Source organism: Pelecanus crispus, chromosome 4 (genome assembly GCF_030463565.1).
Source record: "Pelecanus crispus isolate bPelCri1 chromosome 4, bPelCri1.pri, whole genome shotgun sequence".
NCBI lineage: Eukaryota > Metazoa > Chordata > Aves > Pelecaniformes > Pelecanidae > Pelecanus > Pelecanus crispus.
Genome location: NC_134646.1, coordinates 86,965,951 through 86,982,351, shown reverse-complemented (window position 1 = coordinate 86,982,351; position 16,401 = coordinate 86,965,951). Strand labels below are relative to the sequence as shown.

Below are 16,401 nucleotides of genomic sequence, written 5' to 3'. Positions count from 1 at the left end.
GACTTAATTACCTGTTACCTATTCGCTGCATATTAAGATTTTTATCCAGCGAAAGAAAATGGTTTTGTTCAACAGAATCTCGAATTCAAAAGTACCATTTAAACTGTCATTAAAATACTGTTTTGTGACTTCGGTTGTTTTTCTCACCGGTTATAGAATCCACTGTGTAAAGTAGGTGAAAAGATAAAAGAATCTAATACTTGTCTTTTAACTTTCAGCTTTGTGTTATTCTTGGAAAGTTTCGCACCACTTGTGAATTCCTTGAACCTTGGCATTGCGAGCCCACTTCTGTTGGGCCCTCCTCCTCCTTTACAGCTTGCTCAAATTAAGACACAGTTGGCTCTTCAGCAATTGACCTCAGTTGCTACCAGCAGTTCTGCACCTCCTCATGCTTGGTTAAATCAGGCATTTCTGAAAAGCGCCATGTTTAGCCCTAGAGGAACTTTACCTCAGAGGCCGAGAGGACCTAATCCATCCGGCACAAAGCCTCCAGGATCCTTTAGGGGAGGAGGTGCAGGAGGTCTTCAGAGAAAGCCTGCACCCGGATCACCCCAAGGAATGTCACAAAGATTTTCGGGACAGGAAACGTTTCAGTGGACGGGTTCGCAGAGGATAAACGTTCGGGTAACTCTGCACAGGGCTGATCCGAGGCGGGTAAAGGAGAAGACGAACCTGCACCAGGAGCAGAAGGGAGAGCCTCGCGCAAGTTGCTGGGATAGTAGCCCGTGCTCAGCTGGGACAACCGGGCAGAAGCCATCGGCCTCGGCACGGGCCTCGGAGCAGAATTCCAATGCCCAGAACCGCTACACACCAGAAAGCGCTTCCAGTATACTAGCGAGTTTCGGGCTGTCTAACGAAGATCTGGAGGAACTCAGTCGCTATCCAGATGATCAGTTAACGCCTGAAAACATGCCGCTAATCTTAAGAGAAATACGGATTCGTAAGATGGGTCATTCTTTACCTGGTTTGCATTCTCAGAGCAGAGCAGAAGAAACGGTTGGTGGTACGAGCGGTGCGGCAGTCAAGAGTAAAGTGATCGATTATGGGCACGCAAGCAAATACGGTTACACTGAAGATCCTCTTGAAGTGCGTGCTTACAATCCTGAAGTGCTGCCTGAAGATCCTCTCGAAGCACGTGTCTATAATCCCGAAGCGTCGAGCAGTGAGAACAGGGAAGACTTCCAGCGAGAGCAGAATACGTCAATGGGCGTGCCACCATCTAGCGTGACGTGTAATCCAGTGTTTCCGGTTGAAGATTTAATAAAACCGACGGGGTTCCAGAACGATTCCTCAAACACTCGATCGTTTTTTCCAGCTGAGACCCCGGGAAAGGTGTCCGGTTTGTGTGCAACACCCGCCGGACTCCCCGTGGTGAAATCGGTATCCCAGCCCGCGATGCCGCCCGTCATGCCGCCGATGATGCCGCCGATGATGCCGCCCTTGGCGCAGCCCGTCATGCCGCCTGTCATGCCGCCTCTCGTCCAGCAGTCTGTCACCCAGCACGTAATGCCGCCCGGGAGCCAGCCACCCTTTTCAGCTGGACTTCTTGCAGCGATAAGCCAGTATGAAAGAATTTCGCGCGAATCTGGGACGAGCCAGTCTAATGCCCAGAGCGGCTCGGGTGCAGGACAGAAGCCCTTCCAGACACAGGCTGAGGGGCCGATTAAATCTCCTTTTGGCATCGTGAAAGCATCGTGGCTTCCAGTGTTTCTGCAGTCCGATGCCCAGAAGATAAAAAGATTGCCCACTCCGTCAATGATGAATGACTACTATGCTACATCTCCAAGAATATTTCCACATATGTGTTCTCTGTGTAACATTGAATGCACTCATATGAAGGTGAGTGTCTTTCAAAGATTATTGCCTAAACTTGTACTCGCCATCTTACCTGCTGCCCTGTTTTATGAACTAATTTTTTACTGTGCATTAAATGAACTGTCATGCTGTTCGCCAGTTTGAGTGCTTACGTGCAAGTTTCAAAATGCTAGAAACAGTGCTAGTGAATTATTGTAACTGCTGCGCAGCGTGTTCTGTTCCAGATTGCATTTCAAAGTTGCCATACGCGTTGATTTTTTTTTTATTATTTGTTTTTTTAATATTCAAAATTGTTCATGTCTTCTGCAGTGGGTGTGAAATGACAAAAGAACCCCTTTATCAGTGGAGCAAAATACTAACGTCATCTGGGTGACTAAAATGTGTGCAAAAATTGTACGCTGAGTCTCGGTAAGATAGATGAGACGTTCATGTATTCAGCCTCCCCCCAATCCTGCAAAGTCTGTGTTAAAACAAAGCAGCCTATTTATCTGCAAAAATTTAATCTTCCAAATGTGGTCTGTGTGTCGTTGACTGTTCCAGAGACTGAAGGCTAGCTCTGAGGGGGACACAAAATGCTTTCATTCATCTGACTGAGCTTTCAGCTATGAAGCAAATAACAGTTTCGGCTCTTGAAGGAAGAAAAGGAAGGAACTGGTGAATACTGGGAGAGAGAAAAGCATTCTGAAAGCTATGGATTTTTCTTGAAAGACCTAGGCTTGAGACGTCAAAAATACAGGAGAATGTAATTTAGAAAAATTGAATAATTCATTACTGGTTTCATGTGTTTAAATTTTAAATAGCCTTCAACAAACGTGTGGAAAGCCTGCGGGGGAGTGTGCTTTTTTGCAATTTGGCAAAGTCATGCAAGATTGCTAGGCTCTATTTGCGCTGTGTATTAAAAAAAGTGAAGGAATTGTTAGGGTGGTGACAGCTGCATTAGGAGCTTCAGAAAATTTTATTTTATATTTATTGTATATTTTATATAAATATTATATTTTATATACATATTTTATATTTATTTTTAATAAACGTTCAAGTACTTTTACACTGGAAGTGCTGAAGGCCAGGGAGAAGTGCGGCTGTTTGGGCAGACTTGAAAACTTAAAGGGCAGTTTGATATTTAAAATAAAAATGTGTAAAATGGAACAGGGCAACAAATTTGGGTTGGTGTTAATAAATGGACGAAGTACTTCGGAAGAGTGTAATCTGTTTAAATGTGAATTGTTCAGTCGCTTGCTTACTGGTGCTTTCTGATATTAAGCAGATGTTTTTTCTAGAAAATACTTCTTGATAAATTAGCTCTGGAGTTTTCTGGGGAGGTTAAAGGTTATAACTACTTGCCCTAATGGCACTACGGTGCAGCGTGTGTTCTCCAGGCATTCTGATCCAACTGCAGCTACGCAGCCTTTTCTCCCTGTCGTGGCTGCTTCTAGCTCTGGCATATATTAACTTTATTCTGAATAATATTTTTTTTTCTTCACGTACACCTCCTGCTGCTGCGTAGGCAGTTCAGACTCTTGAGGCCTCACGGGGCAAGCTGTGTTTAGACAACAAGTGTTGCAAAATAACCAAAAGAGTTAGGGTTTGTTTTGGGTTTGTTTTTTTTTTTAACTGCAAAAAATAAAAGTTTGTGTTAAGAAATGTCAGTCTTGTGTATTTGTGAATTCTAAAGAATGAAGAATTCCTCGTGCTTTCAGTTTTACAGTTTGGTTTTACAAGTAAAGTTGTCGTCTTTGTCTCAGTTGCATGGCTAAAGATGACCTTTAGGGTGGTGTGGGTTTTTTTTTTGGTTTTTTTTTTTTTGTCTTTAAAGTTGTGCTAAGTGTTCTAGAGGAAGTATATGAAACAGCACCTTCAAACTGCGAGAGAAGCGATGGGGAAATGATACAGTAGAAGTTGATAGTCATGGATGGTATGACTTGCATGAGGAAACGGTTGTTTCACACTGAGCGTAGATACTGTTTGCCACAACGTTGCGAAATCTTCATTGAAAAATAAGCGGAAAGAGTTTTCTTTCATGGAAGAAAGTCCTTCAGAGGCTTGGCAAAGACCCTCTTGACGGCTCGAGAAGTCCTTGATGAGCGGTGGGAGAAGAGGTGCTAAGTAAGCTAGATGGACCTTCGGCCTCCCCAGCACGCCTGTAGATGAACGGGATCTTCAGAGCTGGTTGTAGGTCAAGGTGATTAGACGAAGGTGATGAGACGTGATGATTTCACATCATCACACTGCGCTTGGTGCGTAGGACCAAGTTGTAACAAGCGGTGTAAGAATGCTGTGTTATAAACAGATGTCTTTGTAACGTGGCGAAGTGGAAAGGAGGTAGGCAAGCAAAGCGGATAATGTGAAAAAAGAATGGATGAAGATGATGAAAGATACTGAATGAGGAAAACCTTCTCTTTATCCAGCGCTTGAAGATACTGGATATCTGAAAAACAAAGTTTCAGTGATGTTAAAACGATGGATTTCAAATTCAGATTATTCATGGTGACGAGCTGTCTTTTTTTAATAGATTCTTTTAATCCAGTCTTGTACTGAAGCACAAACTCATCTAGGATTCATTTTCTTGCCAAGGTTGAAGCAGAAGCTGCGTTGCCTATCGGAAGAGAATTCAAGTGCGTTACCTGGAGTTAGTTTGTTAAAATGACGGGATTACGGCCGGATGTGAGCCCCAACTCCTGCTCCTAGAGAGTCAGGACGGTGACCATTAGCAGCTGAAACTTCATATTTGCATCGTCTGAACTGCATCCCCCTTGTTCTTTCAGCTTGGCTCTTCCATAAATGCAGCGAAACACCGGCTGAGTTTTGGCTTGGAGTGACAAATGCTTCTGCTCTTCCCCAAAGCACCCCATCAGTTCTCCCCAGAGGTCTTTCTTCTTAAGTGTCGGACTTGCTTCATTAATGAGCTCTGATGAAATCAAAGCTGAAGATGGCCTTAAGATAATGTCTGCAGTATACCAAAATACAGAGTTTTGAGTATCATACAGCTAAGCAAGTAACTGTATTTTCCAGTTCTTTTGTAATCTGAAAAGAATCCTGAACACCTCTTCTACGGGACTGTTTATATGTATTTGAAGGTGTGTTTTTTTTTTTTTTTTTTGCTTATACACTGTTCAGAACTCAAAAGGTAAAATATCTTCTCTCTGCATGGCATAGCTTTTGTAGGTCTGTCCATGAAAAATATATACTTTTTTTTCTTTTTTTTTTTAAGCTTTGAAACCTTTTTGCAAGGCGTATGGATAAGGCTTGTGTGCGATGATACGTGGCAGGTCAGCAGCTGCATAAGCTGCCTACGGTCCGGGGCTGAATGTGAAGAACACTTCAGCTGTTTCATGCCGTAGACTTTGCAAAGACTCTGTTCACTGTTTCTTTTCCTATCGAAACTGTTCCCTGGCTCTTTAGAAAGAGGTGGCGGCAGCCTCGGTTATTTGACGCTGCCTCCAGCCGCCTCAGCGGGGTCTCGGTGAGGTTTTTGGGAGAAGTGCCACGTTCCGAATCGCCAGCGCGCCCTCAGGCTCGGCTCTCCGTGCTCCTTCAGCCAGGCGCCGGCTCTGACAGGCTGAGCTGGCTGCGGTACCGGGGGTTTGCGCTAAACGGTGATCGCCATGGACTTGAAGGCTTGTTGTTGTTGGAGCAGCATCCGACATGCGAAAGATTTGTCCTTATTTTTCTCTTGCCTTAGGAAGGTTTCTGTAGCTTTTGTCAGAGCTGGCTGTACGCGATACTGTGCTAGAAGAAAACGTATACAAGAAAGGTGGGCTTTTTGAGCTTTGAAAAATGAATTTGGAAAATTAATTGACGCTAAGGTGACTTGGTGGTCTGGAAGGTGTTCTCAAAAATTTGTGCGTTTGTGTCCTGTGACATTTTTTCAGGGAAGAGCGCCCAATTGTGCCCTTAGATGGAACCTTAGTTCTGTGTTGTCTTCTTTCAAATATATTTACATTTTATAAATATTTCACAGAGCAGCTTCCTTCTTAACTTGAAATGGTGGCTCTCTTGGAATAGTAAAGTGTGATTTCTCTGTCTTCACACACATGTCGCTTTTGGAACAAAGTCGACTTGCAATATTGCCAGCAGGAGGGATCGTATTTACCATGTATTGCAATTTTTGTTTTCTAGCTTAAGTAGGTTTAAAGTGAGGGCGATGTCTTCTTGGGCTTTAAATTGCATGGGGACTCACTGTTTTCCGCAGAGAACTGCACTTCTGAAGTAGGAATTGTGCTGGAGCAAGGGGACGAACCGGGGTCTACTCCATTTTTACTCCCAGTTTTTCTACGCGATACCTCGCTGCGAGAGCAGCGCAAGCGAGCGCAGGTGCTACGCCTGTGTGTTACTGCTATCCTGTAGTAATAGTAACTGGCAGAAGAGGCGAGTTTGGAGGCTGGAGGTGCTGTGCTCCATCAGCTGCTCCTTCAGGACCCTTTTGGGGGTGATCCCCAAGTTGCAGGAGGTTTGCCGGGCGCGCGGGGCAGGGAGCGAAGGTGCTCGTCCCTGGGGGTTGCCGGGGTGTGGAGCAGCGGTGCCGGTGCTGTAGGAAACCGGCTGCGAGTTCTTACCCCTTCCAGGACGTGGGGGAGTGCTTGTGCTGGGAAGGGATCCGCTCCTTTGGGGGGGAAGGATCTTGGGGACAGGCTTGCCAGAGGGAGCGGAATATTTCTGAAGACTGAGAAGGGCAAGGAATTAATCAAAGAGGAGAAATATGCATAAATCGAGACTCCGGTAATTCTGTGAAATGCAAGAGGGCATTGGCATAATGAAGACTTGAAGAAGAGAAGAATGTTGTGTTTGTGAGGGAGGAGAATATCTCTTTGTAGGCCTGCCAGTCTCGTTAATGCTCGTTGGACCGGCAGCTAAAGACGCCTGGAAGCAAAATGGCCTCCCTCGCCCTCGCGGACACTGTGCGCTTTCTTCGTTTGGGACCGCGGAAGTGGGATCCTCGAAGCCCAGTTTCCTTCCATTTCCATGAGCGAACTTGTTTTAGCCCTTGAGTAATAGCCTTTCTTTTTCCTGTCAAACTTGAAGACACTAGAAAAACGGCGTTCTTAAGAATGGGATTGCTTAGAACGGCATGTTATCAGGAAAAAAAAAAAGCGTATGATGGTGAATGGCTTGCTCTTTACTTGCGTGCATGCTGTGTATTCGCTGTGCATGCAGTTCTGCAGCTGCAAGCTGTGGTATCAGCCTGCTCTTCAACTCCTAATATGCTTTGGTTCAACTAGCAGGGGGGCTTCTGAGTGATATTTTTCTGACTTTATTTGAACAGCTACAGTGCTTTTATGAACAGCTTTTACAGCTAGTAAAATCTTCCAGTGCCTTTCTGAGATTGGTCACCCAGTATATCTGTTTCTTCAGGAAATTCTACTAAGTCTTGTGCTTAAAATGTGTTTTAATTTCTTTTAAAACCCGCGGGTTTTATATGTGGAGTATAATAGTTTGGATAGCTCTCCTGTAGCACGTTTTGGTGTTGACAGGCTGATACGGTCAGTGCAAGGAAAAGCCGTTTGCACCCTGTTCTCTGTGCTGCCAAAATGTACAAAACTAACTGCCCTGGTCACATTCATTTCTCCATCTCGTAGGCTTTGAGTAAACCATCACGAGCTTTTCTTTTAACCCGTGTGTTCAGCATTTCTGTCTGTAAACAAGAGAGTTTGATACTGCCAACTAAGCATTTTATAATCTTTTGTGTTGTAAACCACCACGCGCTTTGAAAAAGTCACACCGTAATTTCGCAGCTGCAAATTATTTTATGAAGCCTTGCCTGTCATTGCATTACCGAGCCATTATTACCTATTTTAAAATATTAAAGCAGCTAGAAGTTGTTTTTTTAAGGACGCTTAATAATTAATGTTGACGACATATGATACCTTACAGCTTCAGACCATGCACTATCTCCTCTTAATAGCAAAGTGACTACAGCAGTTGCTTTTGCTAGCAGGTCAGTTTACCATCATCATCATCATCATAATAATAGAATAAAGTCTTCAGGCATAGTTTCCTATGCTGGGGACTGATTCTGTGTTTACAGTTAAACCTGTGCTTAAGTATTTTTCAAGATTGAGGGCTTGCATTGTACTTCTGGATTTGTCTCGTGCTTAACCCATCAGTTATTTCCAAGTAAAACTTCTGGTTTTTTAATATTAAAAAAAAAAAGTGTGTGCGTGAAAAATTTCATCAGGCTTTGTGACTGACCTTTAGCTGTAACATTATTAGGAGTGAATGTTCTTGAGCTTAAGGCATGAAAAGTCATGCCTCTGTAGAAATGATTTTTGGCTTAAAATACCATTTTGTGTCGGGTTCTCTGATCTATTCAGCTTAATTTGTCGTGTGTGTGTTCATCAGTCTGACAATCTGTGAAGACTGCTAATAGTTTTCTTTCTTTTAATATAGCCGGCTGTTGGATCAACCTTTTGCATTGGAAGCGTGGTGACAACAACCCAGTGTGTTGCTGGAAGTAACAGATTCGTTTCATACAATGCATTTTGTTCAGCTTCCACTTAGATTCCTTTGTGTTCCTTTACAAGCCTTTGATAATCATTAGGTATTTTCATCTTTTGCCTAGAGAGTAATAACTTGATGTGAGAAATTTGACCTTGACATAAGATCATTTGTTAGGTAAAATTCGATGGGAGGTAAAATACGACAACATGTAATAGAAAGTGTGGTCAAATGCTAACATTGTACACACTAATCAAACGTCTCTGGATGTCTTTTCTCCAATTAGGACTGGATTCTGCATCAGAACACTCCTTCTCACATTGAAAGCTGCCGCCAGTTACGTCAACAGTAAGGAATCCGTTTAAAAAGTTCACGTAGCGTAAAAAGCGTTTTCTGTGCATGCACGTAGTCTGGGAGAACGGACTTGTCATTTTTCCTTCATGAGGCTTGCCTGTAGCTGAGCGCTATTCTAAATTGGCTTTAGACCATTCGGGTGAAAGATGAAGTGACACTTGGTGCTTCTGGAGTCCTGAACGGGAACGTTTATCTGTAAAAGCTACTGCATGTAAGCAAAAATTGTGTTCAGATGCCAAATTCAGCCTTTTTCACTGACGGTCATATTTTTAACATTTAACAGATACCCCGATTGGAACCCTGAGTCTCAGTCTTCGAAGAGGTAACTGCTTTTTGATTACAGGTTGTTTTTAATTTGTTGCTATTATAAACGTGGTAATCGGTGCAATTAATTTTCCCGTTTTGCTGACTGGCAAGCCCTATTAGTGGTGTCATATTGTCATGGTAAAATTGCGTGGGGTGTTTTTGTGGGTTTTGTCCTAAGTTTATTTACTAACATGAGTGGCGTAGTATCTAAAATTCTTTCGCAAGGATGAGAGTAAAGTCTGTAGGAAAGCCTGAGTACTGACACTGTCAGCAATCTCCCCTTGAACCCTTCTTCTAACCGTGCTTCAGTTAGTTGTAAGTTGTTGGTTGCGATACGATAGTAACCAAGCGAGACTGAGCAGTGTCAGGTCACTGATTAAACTGCGTGAGTGATTTCTGACTTTTAATCTTTTTTCCAGTTAAGCCACTCTTGTTTGCAACTTGAAACCTGCTTGACAACAGGCGTGCCAGCGTTAGCTCGGATTGAACAGTCTGTTCAATCCTTAGATCCCTTGAGGAGCTACATGGTCACAACTTGAAAAAACACTGGAATTCATGAACTCATGTCTGTTCCGTCCTTAAAAATTATGCTGTTTACTCTTAATTTTTTTTTAAAAAACACACCCTGTGGACTAATTGTACTTGAATCTCAGCAGGATTGGATTATTTTACTGGTTCAACGTTTGTACATATTTCAACTTGCACACAAGTAGGAATGATAGGACTTTAATTTTTGCTAGATCTTCCCGTGACTTTCTATTAATTAGTTTGACATACTTCCTGAGAAGCTAACTATTCAGGGTTTTTTTTTTTTTTTTAAAAAAAAAAAGTTAAAAAGCTGGATATGTAGGTCAGGTTAATTTGCAGAGTGCATCTGAGGTCTCTCCATGTTAATAAAGAAGGAGAAATAAAACTTTAAGGAGAGGAATAAAACAAATAAACTTTTGAAACGTTCATGAAGCAAATAATGGTATTTTAAAACCTCAAACTGATATTGCTGTCGAGTGCTGCTGATGTTATATACAGCCCAGGCAGAGGAAACTGCTCTTAGCTGGAGGAACTTCATAAACTGGCAAAATGTTTAATAGCACTTTTTGTCCGTGAGGGATCTTCTGTGCTTGTAGGTGGGGCAAGAGTTGTCTTCCAGGGTGGTGCTTTCTTAAATCCTTCCTGATGACAGCACGTCTCCAGCTGGGAGTGTTGGAACACGGCTGCAGGCTCTCGGTGATCGCAGATGTCCAGAGCTGCTGGGTGCAGTCTCAGGGCAAGGTCGATGAGCTTGCTGTGTGCTGTTACTGCTCTGGTAAATCACTTCACGGTGTTTGCTTTTCGTAAATTGGGCTGGTTCGTTAACACATTCCAACATTTTTATGGGGCGCAGGAGTAATGGGATTTACATGGATTTTTAATGATGTTTGAAACTTGTTAATTGAATCATAGAATCATCGAATCGTTGAGGTTGGAAAAGCCCTTTAAGATCATCCAGTCCAACCATTAACCTGACACTGCCAAGTCCACCACTAAACCAGTTAAGGGGAGAGCAGCAATTTCATCCTTTTGAGTAACGCTGTGAGATATCACTACATGGGGTGGCTTGGAGGAACATTTAGGAGACCTGAGGGTTGTTCGGCTGTCCTCATCTAGCTGCTGGCCCAGAAGGTTGGGCAGCAGCTGCCTCAGTTGCTTGTCATCCCCTTCTCCTGTCTGCCAGTTGTCAGTCCTCCCTCCTTAACCTATTTATAGAATCATAGAGTCATCGAATCGTTTAGGTTGGAAAAGACCTTTAAGATCATCAGTCCAACCATTAACCTGACATTACCAAGTCCACACTAAACCAATTAAGGGTAGAGTAGACTAAACCATGTCCCCAAGTGCCACCTCTGCCCGTTTTTTGAACCCCTCCAGGGATGGGGACTCCCCCACCTCTCTGGGCAGCCTGGTCCAATGCTTGACCACCCTTTCCGTCAAGAAATTTTTCCTAATATCCAGCCTAAACCTCCCCTGGCGCAGCTTGAGCCCATTCCCTCTTGTCCTATCGCTTGTTCCTTGGGAGAAGAGCCCGACCCCCCTCCCTGCCCCCTCCTGCCAGGAGCTGCAGAGCGATCAGGTCTCCCCTCAGCCTCCTCTTCTCCAGGCTGAACACCCCCAGCTCCCTCAGCCGCTCCCCACCAGCCCTGTGCTCCAGACCCTTCCCCAGCTCCGCTGCCCTTCTCTGGACACGCTCCAGCACCCCAATGTCCTTCTTGTAGTGAGGGGCTCAAAATTTAGACACTTTTCAGTTGAAATGTGAACGTCTCCTCCATCTTGTGTTAAGAGACTTGTGTGTTTTAGATGTCCAGCATGCAGCCTTCCCAGTAAGTCTGGTCGTACTGGGCATACGTGCCATGTCAGTTATTTCCTGTGTTTCTTTTAGTTTTGCTGCTAGAATCACTAGTGAGTGAGCCGAAGGATATGCTGCATCAGTGGCTTCTTCCAGTTTCAGATCTCAAAGGTGCTGTGTCTGCTCTACGTGGTTTTGAGTGTTGGTGCAGTGTATCTTTGGCATCAAAGAATTTGGTATGGGCTAAAAAATTGGCCAAGTGTTTGGCTGTAACACACTGGCCTGCCACCTGCCAAGGTCATTAGAAATGTTCTGGATATTTAAGCGTATGCTCAGTGCATTTTCAAGGTTTTCCCCTTTACTGCTGTGATCTGTCCTGTCAGGGTTTTCCTGTGCCTGACTGCTTCACCGTGTCTCTAAGAGGGACTGTTTCTCTCGTGGATCTCTTCACTGTTACTTCTTTCCATGTTCTTCATCAATTTGACATCTCTAGGTAGCATAAGTATGCAGGGGATGTATATTTATGTAGTCCTCTCAAATCTCTTATTTGGTCTCAGTCAGTCTTTCAGACATAATGTCTCAAGCTTGCTTACTTCCAAGCTAAATTTGGAAGAAACAAGGAAAGTTTCTTAATTCATTACTCTTTCATGTATCCTTTTCCTCTTCCTATTATTTTTTCATAGCACTGCAGCTTGTAATTTCAGTTTTCTTTACAGGTTTCTCTTGTTCCGTGCAGGTTTTTCTCTCCTGCTTGCTTCTTTTCAGTTCTGTCTATCTATCCTGAATTCATGTAGCAAACCTGTTACCAGTATGTAAAATATGTTTGTTAACAAATTAGACTCTAAAGTGTGTCAGTTTTGGCTCTTTTTTGCAGAAAGTTTGTTTCGGCAGAGTTGGGTTAATTATTCTTTTCTGCCGTGTCAAAACTCATTATATGCCTTTATTCTGTTAGAAATGCTGGTGACAGAAAAGAAAACCAGACCCCGAAGCGTCGTTCCAACTCCGCCAGTCCCAGTCCTAGACGTTCGAGGGTTGCGGGCTCTGGCTATGTTCTTCGCCGATCACGATCGAGATCCAGGAGCCCTGGCCGCTTCAGGCCAACGAGGCCAAGAAGTCGAAGCCCGCGGCAGATGCGACGACGTAGCCCCAGACACAGGTCAAGGTCACCGCAGCGATCGAGAAATCCCCTGAGAACGAGTCCACGACCTCAGAGGTCTTCCAGTAATGATTGGTCATCAAGGAGGTCAACCCGATCTCAAGGTAAAGGGTGGATAGGCACTGCCAAATTGAAACGTCCTTTAATTTCAGGAAGACTGAGTTGATTGCAAGAGATTTATCTGTCCAGGTATCACCTAGGCATTTTTCATAGCAAAATTCTGTTTTTAGAAACAACTTTTCCTTTTGCTGTTGCTTTGTGAGAAGTATGCTTAGAAGAAAATGGGCATTTTAAAAGGTCTGAAGTCTTCCTTACCTGGTGTCAGGAGTTGGTTAATCATATCAAATAACTGCGGAACACCTGTCTGTTCCAAGCGTGCTCGGTTTTTAAGCCAGCAAGGATAGTCAAGAACTGAAAACAACTGAAGGGTCATCTTCCTTCAGCATCAAAAAATGCAGTTCTGCAAAGGCAGTGTGTAGATGAGGAGAGAGAAAATGCGATGCTCGGAAACTGCATGGAATGGAGGTGCAATTTATAAGGAAAGCAGAGTGTTCTGAAATAATTTTGTTGAGATAAGAGCGTGATATGTGAAAGGCTTTCAGTGAAACATACTTTGTAATGGTTAAGTTGGCTGCACTGTTTTGTGACTCTCCCTTCAGCTTATTTCTTCCAGTTTGCAGTTCTAGGAAATTTTATGTAAACTCAGTCAGTTCCATGTAGTTCATTTTGAGCTCAGTCTCTGGCTGAAATACCAGTTCGTTTAGAGTGTTTAAATTCTGAAGAGAAAAAAAATAGGGGAATTTTAAAAGGTTGAATTGTTTTTTTTTTTTTTTTTCCTTTGATCTGTATACTGTGGCTTGTTGTTTGTATTAAGAGGTACTGAGCTCTTGTGGGAAAGAAGTCAGGGTGAAAAGTTGGGAAGGGACAGGTAGTTTCAAAGAGATCTTCTTAAGCGTAACAAGCAAGCCATTCTAATGTAGACGAATGAGGGGAAGAGGCAATTAATAACCTCTTAACCTTAATATTAATAATTAATAGAAGTTTTCCCCAGGAAGAAAGCATGCAGGAAATTAATGTTGTGTCAGATCGTTGAAGAATAATTTAAAACCTCAGTCTGTAGGACAAAAGAGCAGACAGAGAAGGATACTGGATGTAGCAGCAACCATCGAGATAGCAAGTACTGCTGTGCATCAGTATGTGAGAGGAAGATCAAAGTCTTGAAAACGTCTTTTCTTTTCTTACATTCCCTGGCATACGAAGTTAAAACAATCATTTTGCTCCAGCCATTAGGATTTTTGTAGACATCGTTGCCCATATCAGGTTGTCACTCTGACTAAAAATGTCAAATTACACGACAGGACAGTGTGTTAACATAGCACAGAGGTTTATTATTATTTATAGGCCACCTCTGCTAGAGTGTGATTAAGGCGCTCTAACTTCAGCGAGTCTCCAGATTGAATCAGCAGTGGGTGGTGAAACTAAAACTGTAGAAAACCAAACAGCACTGTATGTAAGTTGTCTTTTAAAAATGAACAAACAAACCCCAGTTTGTTTTCCCTTCCGCTCACAGACAGAAAGGCAGCTCTGGAGGCAGTAGTGAAAAGCCTGGGTCCTGGCTTTGTGGCAGAGTTCAATAAACATAAGTCACTTCAAGCAGCTGGGCAAGGATCTTCGGGATTGCGAAAATCACCACCCTCTCATGGACCCTTAGGGAAGATGCCTGGAAATATGAAGAAGCCGCTGAAAACAGGTGTTTCTCCAAAGGCTTCGAAGAAAGACGTGCCGCCTTTGCCTGGGTCAAGTTCTTCATCTCCTGAAAGTGATGATTTACCCCCAGGCAAAGAAATGGAAGAGGATGAGGAAGACTTACCCACAGGAACCAGTGGACCTCGTCCTGCTCCTTATAATAGGGTGAGTTCCTTAACGTTTGTCTCTGTGATTTTTAAGAACGTGGTTAGTACCCCATTTCAGGGGGATCACCTGGGGAAGGATTAACCATTCTGTTTGCAGATTCTGTGCAATAGATACTGCCATCTTCACGCAAAGATTTCCTGGCTGCACGTAAGCGTGGTAATCTACAGAGCAGGGATTTTTTAACAGATGTAGAGTAAAACCTCCCTAGTGCTTTCCAACAGCAGAAAGAAATGTCCATTAAATTGGGGTCCTGGTTCTACTGGGCACTTGTTTGTATGAAGCGTGAGTGGTGGAGCTCTGTTTGTGTAAATAAAAGTAACGGAAAGGGGGCAGAAAGTGTTCATTTTGTCCTGTCAAGCAAAAAAGACGAGGCAGAGAGATTTACTGCTCTTGTTGTAAGAGGGATCTTAAGCCCAGTGTTGTCCGAGTCCATCGTACTGACTTGTTGGGATCTCTCAGAAACACTGCCTACAAACCAGATTCCTATGGGGTTACTAGGGGATAGGTGTAGGTGCAGTCGTCCTCGGTGGTTTCTAGCCTCTGAATGATAAGCAAAGTGAACGTTGCCTAGTGCTGTTGAAAGCTCATAGATAGTACTGAAAGGAAAGCAGTGGAATTGTGCAGCTCCTTGCCCGTACAGCCCAGACAACTGGAGTTACGTAGATCTATAGTACTCGACAGAAACAAAAAGGTTGGGTTGTGTTACTTGGTAAACCTATGCCATGTTTTCTAATAGCTGAAGATTGAGACAGAGTAGTAGAACAACAAAATTGTGGCTCTGTCCTTGTATTAAAAATCAAAAACGTCAAAATGCCACCGTGAACTAAGCAGTCCGTCTACTTTGAAGTAATTTTTATTACAGATTCTTTTTTCTTCCTTTTACTGGACTTGACTTGGAAAGTGTTTATTTTTGTTTTGTTTTCGATTTGTAGCTGTTGAGGGAGGAATTGCTGAGTTGTGGGACAGTCCTTCAGATATCTGATTTACCAGATGATGGCTTTTCAGATCAAGATATTAAAAAAATTGTTCAGCCATTTGGCAAAGTTAGTGATCTCCTTGTCCTTCGCTCTAGAAATGAGGTAAGTCTTCCTGTAGAAAGCTTTTGTGTCAGAATGAGAAAGAAGCTGTCAAGCAATGAAAAAGTGTAATATTTGGATCCTCAGCTGGATGTAGGATAAGGCTTCCTGAACAGTTTGTCATTAAAGATCACATACGTAATCTTGGAATAGCTGGGAATCTTAACTTTATAAAAACTTGCTACCTAAGTCTTAAATGTTGGAGGAAGTAGGATGCTTTTTGTATAATACTGAAGTCCAGACTTTTTCCTCGAACTCCACATGAACTTAGAGAAGTACACGCAGTTCTGTCCTGAGCAGATTTCTTAAGGAAAAATTGCAGTTGAATTATATCTTGTGCCTGTAATACAAACAAAGACTGAAGTGCCATTTATTTTAGGCCTTCCTGGAAATGAACTACAAAGAAGCCGTGATAGCAGCTGTGAAATACGGTGAAACTGTGCCAGTGCTGGTAAATGGGAAGCGGGTGAAAATAAGTGTAGCAGAAAAGCCAAAAGTGTCTCCTGGCCAGGTAAGCAGCCTGGTAGCGCACAGCCTGATACTTCGTCGGTAGCTTGGCGTTTTCCTCCAAAACTTGATGTTCTCCAGAAAAAGTAGATTTAGTAGTTTTAACATATTTTTCATTTCCTTTTCATAAACAGCAGTCTAAAATAAACAGGCAAATGCACTTCCTAATTCCAGTTTTCCAATTTTCTTGGTTAAATTTGGTATTTGTGAATAGTATCAGTTTAACAAACAGTGAAAGATACAACCTATATTAATGTATATACTTAATTACTATTAACAATTATTAATACTATTTCATATTTGTATTTGTATACATTTATAAATAAAGTATAACTGATGCAGTAAAAATTTTTCTTTCTGTCCCTTCCAGGCCAAAATGACTATAAAAAAACGGGCTCAGAATGTTAAAAAAGTCACACCAAGCACAAAGTAAGTGTTGCAATTGCATGCATTAGAGTTAGTTATAATGATTGGAAACCAAGATGGGTTTCTGTCTGTTTGGTTTCTTGTGTTTTACTGTT

General features: G+C 42.8%; 1 protein-coding gene across 1 annotated transcript in view; it reads left to right on the top strand.

The window, feature by feature from the left end:
- Positions 1 to 16,401, top strand: part of ZNF638 (zinc finger protein 638) — a 57,999-nt gene that overhangs the window by 15,105 nt on the left and 26,493 nt on the right. Inside the window, exons 2-9 of the mRNA XM_075709882.1 lie at positions 219 to 1,839; positions 8,534 to 8,595; positions 8,885 to 8,923; positions 12,180 to 12,487; positions 13,954 to 14,294; positions 15,230 to 15,376; positions 15,753 to 15,884; positions 16,251 to 16,309. Coding sequence (XP_075565997.1) covers positions 219 to 1,839; positions 8,534 to 8,595; positions 8,885 to 8,923; positions 12,180 to 12,487; positions 13,954 to 14,294; positions 15,230 to 15,376; positions 15,753 to 15,884; positions 16,251 to 16,309 — 2,709 coding nt within the window. The remainder of the gene's footprint in view (positions 1 to 218; positions 1,840 to 8,533; positions 8,596 to 8,884; positions 8,924 to 12,179; positions 12,488 to 13,953; positions 14,295 to 15,229; positions 15,377 to 15,752; positions 15,885 to 16,250; positions 16,310 to 16,401) is intronic.